The 7,584-nt window shown below is 70.1% G+C and overlaps 2 protein-coding genes across 2 annotated transcripts; one reads left to right on the plus strand and one right to left on the minus strand.

Annotated features, from left to right (window-relative positions):
• Positions 1-51: 51 nt before the first annotated feature.
• LOC113962737 (rho-related BTB domain-containing protein 2-like) lies at positions 52-1,983 on the plus strand (the record flags this gene model as incomplete). The annotated part of the gene is made up of 5 exons (XM_027673481.1): positions 52-186; positions 749-899; positions 1,139-1,227; positions 1,326-1,431; positions 1,517-1,983. Coding segments are annotated over 5 exons (651 nt in total), but the record flags the coding sequence as incomplete, so codon positions are not given.
• A 1,725-nt stretch (positions 1,984-3,708) lies between these two features.
• On the minus strand, positions 3,709-7,414 carry LOC113962738 (WD repeat-containing protein 54-like; the record flags this gene model as incomplete). The annotated part of the gene is given in 10 exon segments (XM_027673482.1): positions 3,709-4,221; positions 4,347-4,421; positions 4,678-4,840; positions 4,934-5,034; positions 5,828-5,955; positions 6,028-6,084; positions 6,584-6,650; positions 6,736-6,798; positions 7,205-7,243; positions 7,246-7,414. Coding segments are annotated over 10 exon segments (994 nt in total), but the record flags the coding sequence as incomplete, so codon positions are not given.
• Between the last annotated feature and the right edge of the window lie 170 nt (positions 7,415-7,584).

Here is a 7,584-nt window from a genome sequence, read left to right on the forward strand (position 1 = left end):
CTCCCTGAGCTGTCCCCTGTCCCTCCCTGAGCTGTCCCCTGTCCCCCTGAGCTGTCCCCATCCCCAGACGTGGTGTTCCGTGTGGATGACGGGCTGGTGCCGGCGCACAAGCCGCTGCTCATCGCTGGCTGTGACTGGATGAGGGCCATGTTCCGGGGGGGCTTCCGCGAGAGCTACGCCCAAGAGGTGGGGGCTGGGGGGGCTGGGGGGGGCTGGGGGGACCCACTGGCTCTGCCACGGGGCTGCTGGAAGGGTGGGCATCTTTGGGTGGGGTCTGGGGGCTGCTCAGACCCCAGTCCGAGCCCTGACACAGCTGGGTCCTGCTTCCCTTCTGCTGGGGAGAAAGAGGGGGGCTCTGCCGGGTCAGGGAGTTCTGTGCTGGGCCTGGGGGGATTATTTCAGGGCTGGGGGGGCTCTGCTGGATTGGGGGGGGCTGTGCCAGGGCTGGGGGGGCTACGTTGGGGCTGGGGGAGCTGTTCTGGGTGAGGGGAATGGCATCAGGGCTGGGGGCCTGTGCCAGACAGGGCACTCTGTGCCAGAGTTGTGGGATGGTTGTGCTGGGTCGGGGGGGCTGTGCCGGGGCTGAGGGGGCTGTGCTGGGTCAGGAGGGGCTGTGCCAGAGTTGTGGAGGGGCTGTGCTGGGTCGGGGGGTCTGTGCCAGGTCAGGCACTGCCAGGAGGGTCCCTCCTTGCCCCGGCCCCCCCCGGGGGCGGCTCCAGCCCCGCCAAACCCGTCCGTGGTGCCGCAGGTATCCCTGCCCGGCACCAACTGCGCCTGCCTCCGCGCCGTGCTCGACTTCCTCTACACGGGGGTCTTCACCCCCACGCCCGACCTGGACGCCATGGAGCTGCTGATCCTGACGGACCGGCTGTGCCTGCCGCGGCTGCAGGCGCTCACCGGTGAGACCCCCCGGCCCCCGGGACCCTCCCGCCCCCGGCCCGCCGTGTCCCCTGACGTCACCCGCCAATACCCTGCCAATACCCTGCCAATACCCCGCCGGTGCCGTGGGGGCGGATCGATCGTCCCTGCGTGTCATTCCCTGCCCTTACGCAATCCCGGGGGGGGAGCCTGGCTCATCCCGGGGGGCACATCCCCGGTGAGTGACCCCCCCCCCCTCCCCGACCCGCTGCCCCCCCAGAGCAATACGCCGTGGACGAGCTGCTCCGAGCCTTCATGCAGCGCGTGGAGATCGACGAGCAGGTCATCATCTACCTGGAGATGACGCAGGTACGGGGGGCTGGGGGGCACGGAGACCCCCGGGAGGGGGGCACGGGGACCCCCGGGGATTGCGGGCAGTGGGGTGACCCCCTGTACCCCCCCCCCAGTTCCACAACGCCCACCAGTTGGCCGCGTGGTGCCTGCACTACATCTGCACCAACTACAACCGCGTGTGCCGCCGCTTCCCCCGCGAGATGAAGTTCATGTCCCCAGGTACGGGGGGGGCCGAGGGGCTGCGGGGGGGGCTCGGGGAGGGGTGTCCCTGCCGTGCCCTAAGCCCCCCGGGCTGCCCCCGCAGAGAACCAGGCGCACTTCGAGCGGCACCGCTGGCCCCCGGTGTGGTACCTGAAGGAGGAGGATCTGTACCTGCGCTCCAAGAAGGAGCGGGAGCGCGAGGAGCAGCTCCAGCGCAAGCAGCACCCCCGCAGCAAGTGGTGCTTCTGGCGGCCCTCGCCCCCCGTGTCCTGAGCTGGGGACGAGGGGCTGGGACCCCCCGCGTGGGGCTGGGGGGCTTGGCTGGACTGGGAGCCCCTGCGTGGGGCTGGGGGGCTCGGCCGGGCTGGGGGTCCCCGTGTTGGGCTGAGGGGCTCGAGGCTGGGACCCCCACATGGAGCTGGGGGGGCTTGGATGGGCTGGGGGTCCCTGTGCTGAGCTGAGGGGCTCGAGGCTGGGACCCCCACACTGGGCAGGGGAGCTCAGCTGGGCTGGGGGTCCCTGTTCTAACTGAGGGGCTTGGGGCTGGGGCTCCCGTGCTGGGCTGGGGGGCTTGGCTGGGCTGGGGCTCCCACGCTGGCCTGGGGGTCCCTGTGCTGGGCTGGGGGGCTTGGCTGGGCTGGGGCTCCCATGCTGGGCTGGGGGTCCCTGTGCTGGGCTGTGCAGCTCAGGCTCGGGACCCCCACGCTGGGATGGGGGGGCTCAGCCCCAGGGACTCCACACAGAACTGAAGGGCTGGGCCCTGTGACCCCCACCCTGGGCCGGGGGGCTCGGCCTTGGGATCCTCCTGCTGGGCTGTGGGGCTTGGCCAGGCTGGGGGTTCCCACCCTGGGCCGGGGGGCTCGGCCAGCCCTCCCCGAGGGCCTGTTTCCCTGCCTCACCCTGGCTGTTTACAGGCTCTGCTGGGGCACAGCCCCCTGCCCACCGTGCCTTCCCCCGGGGGGGCCGTGCTGAGCCCCCCGGCAGGGCCCCCCGGCCCGGCCAACGCTGGTGCTACCTCTGACCGAGCAGTATTTGGGGCTGGGGGCGTGCAGGGAGCGGGGGCTCTGCCGCCCCCCCACCTTTCTTGAGGGCTTCTCCCCCCGCAGGGCTCTCTGGTGCTGTATTTTCTCCCCCCCCCAGGGGGTGGGGGGGGCCAAGCTGTGAGCAGGGGTGGGGTGGGGGGTGGGCGTGGGGGGGTCCCTGGGTGCTTGTGTGGCTGCGAGAGCCCCCGGCTCATCTCTGTGCCTTGGACGGGCCCCCGGGCTCTGGGCCCAGGGAGGGGGGACATTGTCCCTGTCCCTGGGCTGTGTCCCCCTGGATGGGGGTGGCACCGTCCAACCCCTCCGGGCTGAACTGCACAACCGTTTTTACACTTTTTTACCCCAGGAGCACAGCGGCCCCCGGGCCTTCCAGGGCCCCCCGGCCCGGAGTGGGCCCCCCTGGCCTGGAGTGGGCCCCCCCGCCTCAGCAGCAGCTGTTTTAACCTTTAATAAAGCTTTTTGTAACAGACCCCGACTCTGAGTCCCAAACCCTTCTGGGGTGGGAGCCCCCCCCGCAGGAAGGAGCAACACTGGGGGGGCTTCATTGGGGTGTGTTTATTGGGGGGGATACAAAGTACATGAGGGTTGGGAACAGGAATGGGGGGGGCTGACCCACACTTGGGGGTGCAGCTCATGGGTTGGGGGAGACACAAGTGGGACAGACGGGGGGGGTCATTTACTGGGGGGGCAGATCCCTGTCCATGGCAGGAGTGGCTGGGGGGGGCAGGCTGGGGGCTCCCCTTATCATGGCCTGTCCCAGGCCGAGCCCCCCCCTTGTCTCTGTGTCCTCCCCACGGCCTCACAAGGCCCTGGGAGCAGAGCCTGGGGTCACGGCAGCTCCCACGGGGGGGCCGGGGCAGGGCAGCCCCCCGGGGGGGTCAGGGGCAGCCGGGGGGACCTGAGGACGTCCCTGAGGTACTGCTGCAGCTGCTGCTGCAGTTTCCAGCCCCGCAGCACAGCTGGGGCCTCGCACATCTGGCCAGCGGCCGTGGGGCTGTGGGGTCCCAAGGGGGTGTGGGTTCCCACGGGAGCTTGGGGTCCCGTGAGGCTGCGGGGTCGTGGGGTCCTAGAAGAGGCTGGGGTCCCACGGGGCTGTGAGGTCCCACGGGGGTGTGGGGGTCTCCCAGACTCCCCACTGCTCCCCCACTTCCTCCCATCCCAGTCCTGTGTGACAGGAGTTCTTGGGGCTGGCGGGAGCTGCCCCATGGCTGGGCCAGGCTCAGGGCTGGGCTGAGCTCAGGGCTGGGCTGAGCTCAGGGCTGGGCCGAGCTCAGGGCTGGGCCAGGTTCAGGGCTCTCCTGGCCAGGGGCAGAGCAGCAGGTAGCACAGGTTTCCCGGGATCCTCCCGTCTGGGCCGAGCCCGTTCCCAGCCACGCAGCCCTCTGGGAAGGGTGGGGGGCCACGGGAGGATCCCAGGACCTGGAAGGGGGGCCAGGGGAGTATCTCGGGGATCCCCTCGATGGGGTGGCTCCAGAGCAGCTCCGGCCCTCGGGAGGGCTTTGGGCACGGGGGGATCCGGCCCAGCTCCCCCCTCACATCCCCTGGGAGCTGGAGGGGGGTCTGTGCTCACCGCTCACCCGCGGTGCCGGATCAGCCCAACATTCCCGGTGTTCCTGACGTTCCCGGCGTTCCCGGCTCAGGCCGGGCCGTAGCAGAGGATCTCGCTCAGGTCGTAGCCGGTGACAGCGAAGGTGTCCCCGGCGGGGTCACAGAACCGGGCACCGCAGACCTGCGTGTCCGTCACGCACTCGGCGTGGCAGTGCCGGATCTGCGCGGGAGCGGGGCCGGAGCAACGCTGGGACGGGGCAGCCACGGCTCCCGGGGACACGGCCCAGGCCCCGGGGAGCAGACGTGGCTCCGAGGGCCTCATCCCCGTCCCAGGCCCAGACTCACCTCGACATCGTCCGTGTCCGGGTCCCTGCTGAGCTTCCAGACATGGACAAAGGAATCCTCTGCGCCCGACAGCAGCTGCGGGGGGAGCGCAGGGACCGTGGGGACACCACGGAGGGGGCAGCGCCAGGGCCAGGGCGGGACACTGGGGTGGGATCCCAGCTGGGATTCCAGGGTGGGATTCCAGGTGGGATTCCTGGGTGGAATGCTAGGGTGGGATGCCAGTGGGATTCCAGGGTAAAGCCAGCTTGGCATGCAGGTGGGATGCCAGTGTGGGATGCTGGGGTGTGACGCCGGGTGTGATTCAGTGTGTGACACCCTGACCCCTCTGTACCTTTCCGGTGAGCGGTGCCAGGTCCAGGGCGTAGATCCAGCGGGCGTGGGCGCTCACCTGGGCACGGAGCTGCCCCGACCCTGCCTCCCACAGCCGGATCTGCCCGTTCCCGTAGCCCGCGGCCACGATCCCATTCCACAGCGTCACCGAGGAGCACGTGCAGCTGGGGGGACAGGGGCTCGTGTCACCTCCTGCCCGGGGTCCCCCCGGTCACCCTCCTGTGTGTCTGACGCCCCGCAGGACCCCCGGGGCTCACCCAGATCCCGGGATCTTTCCGAGCAGGGTGAACTCCTCCCCGGTGCTCCACAGGCAGAGGGTCCCGGAGTCGTCAGCTGTCACCAGGTCCCCAGATGCTTCCTGTGAAAGAGATGGCTCAGGACGGGCCCTGGCACTGCCCCTGGCTCCGGGGCTGCCCCCCAGGCCCCGGGAGGAGCTGACACAGCTCCCAAAGTGCTGAGGGATCCGCCCGCAGCGGCTCCGTTGGAACACGTCCCTGTTTGCCCACGCGGCCACACCAAGGGCGGATTTCGAGGAACAATGAGGGCACCCCTCCCTCTGGGATGAGTCTCGGCTCCTCCCAGCCCCGGGAATCCCACACCCTGGCCCCGGGAGCCTCCGGAACCCGTGGAGCAAAGTCCAGGGGGGCGTGTGAGGGGACGGTGACACAACGGCTCCGTGTCCCCACGGTGACACAACAGCTCTGGGAACCGGTTCTGGGGAGGAATTCCTTGGGGATCCCAGCGCAGGGAAAGTTCCGTGTGACTCATCAGGGAAAGTGCTGAGCAGCCTCTGTGCAGGGAGGAGGCTGATGAGCGTCTGCAGGGACCCAGCCCCGGCAGCTTCCAGTGCCTAACGGAGATCCAGGAGAGCTGGGAGGGACTTTGGACAAGGGATGGAGGGACAGGACAAGGGGGAATGGCTTCCCACTGAAAAAGGGGCGATTTGGTGGGACTTTGGGAAGAAACCCTTCCCTGTGAGGGTGGTGAGGCCCTGGCACAGGTTGCCCAGAGAAGCTGTGGCTGCCTCATCCCTGGATGTGTCCAAGGTCAGGTTGGACAGGGCTTGGAGCAACCTGGGCTGGTGGGAGGTGTCCCTGCCCATGGCAGGGAGTGGGATTGATGGCATTTAGGGCCCCCCACCCTCCCCTTACCGGGGCCTGGCCCTGCTCGGCCGCGATGTCGGTGATGGGATCCCGGTGCTGCTCCAGGACCTCGCTCAGGGTCACGTTGGTGCCTTTGGGGGGGATGTCAAACACCAGCACGGCCCCCGAGGACGTCCCTGCGGGTCAGGGGGTCAGCAGGGCTCGGCCCTGCCGGGCTCCCTCCCCTGCCCACGCCCAGCCCAGCTCACCCACGCAGATGAAGCGCTCCCCGGCCGCCGAGATGCCTCGGGCAAACACGGAATGTGCTGGAAGGGAAGGGTTTGTGTCACCCCTGGGGGACCCCAGGGCGGGGACCGAACCCTGTGCCAGGCACTGGGGGGTCACTCCCCAACCCTGGGGCAGGTTTGGGCACCTCACAAGACATTGAGGGGCTGGAGCGTGTCCAGGGCAGGAGCTGGGAAGGGGCTGGAGCAGCAGGAGAGGCTGAGGGAGCTGGGGGGGCTCAGCCTGGAGAAAAGGAGGCTCAGGGGGGACCTTCTGGCTCTGCAACCCCCTGACAGGAGGGGGGGGCGGGGGGGGGGGTGGGCTCTGCTCCCAGGGAACAAGGGACAGGAGGAGAGGGAACGGCCTCAGGCTGTGCCAGGGGAGGCTCAGGTTGGATATTGGGAAAATTCCTCCTGGAAAGGGCTGTCTGGCCCTGGCACAGCTGCCCAGGGCAGGGGGGGATTTAACACCCTGTGGCTGTGGCACTTGGGGCATGGCCAGGTGTGTCCCTGGCAGTGCTGGGGGGCTCGGGGCACTCACCTGCCGGGTGCTCCGGGATGTCCAGCGCGTGCCAGAACACCAGGGTGGAGCCGTCGGCCTCGTACATCTGGTACAGGGGGGACAGGGGGGGAACCGGGGGGGGACAGCCCTGGGGGGGGGCAGGGACCCCCCCGAGCCCCCCCAGCCCTCACCTGGACACCGCGTTGGGACGTGAGGACCAGGAGCACCCGGGCTGGCAGCTCGCACCAGGCGGCCTGGGGGGGACAGAGCGGGGCGGGAGGGAGGCAGGGGCAGGAACCCCACACCCTCCTGCTGGGATCCCCCAAAACCTTCCACCAGGGGCAGGACCCCCCTCTGCTCTCCTGGGGCCCCCCCAGACCTCGCTCCTGGGGGAGGGCCCGGCCACAGCCCCCCAGGGCCAGGTGTATTTGGGGATCCCACAGGTGGGCACCTGTCAGCCTTGGGGACCCCCACAGTGCCCCACAAACCCCCCAAGGGGCTGCTTCCCCCTCTCCCACAATTAGGGCACTGTGGGACCCTGGGGCCCCCTCGCCCTCCTCCCTGGCTCCGATGTCACCTGTAGTGCCAGGAGGGTGCCAGGCCCCCCCCCAGTGCTACGAGGGCCCGGGCAGGGCCCCACCCGTGCCCCCCGCCCCTCACCTGTGTGAGCAGGGGGGTGCTGAGGGCCGAGCCCCCCCCCCCCGCGCCGGCAGCTGCCGGGGGGGCCCCTCGGGTCCCAGCAGGCTGAGGGTGGTGCCGTGCACGGCGCCGAAGGCCCGGGGGGGCCGCGCGGGGGGGCACAGCACGGCCAGGTTGTTGTACAGGGCGGAGCTGCTGTTCCGCAGGGCCAGGGCCCGCTCCCGCCGGTACCTGGGGGGGGCACAGAGAGAGCCGGGGCCTCACACCGGGCCGGGGGGACCGAACGCACACAGGGGCACCGGGCGCAGACCCAGAGCGGCCATGGATAGATCCAGAGAGCCGGGGCAGCTCCAAGGGGGCCGAACAGCTCCAGGGGGCAAGTCCGGGGGGGCCGGGGGCAA

This window comes from Neopelma chrysocephalum, unplaced genomic scaffold (genome assembly GCF_003984885.1).
Source record: "Neopelma chrysocephalum unplaced genomic scaffold, ASM398488v2 Primary Assembly neopelma1_184886, whole genome shotgun sequence".
Taxonomy (NCBI): Eukaryota; Metazoa; Chordata; class Aves; order Passeriformes; family Pipridae; genus Neopelma; species Neopelma chrysocephalum.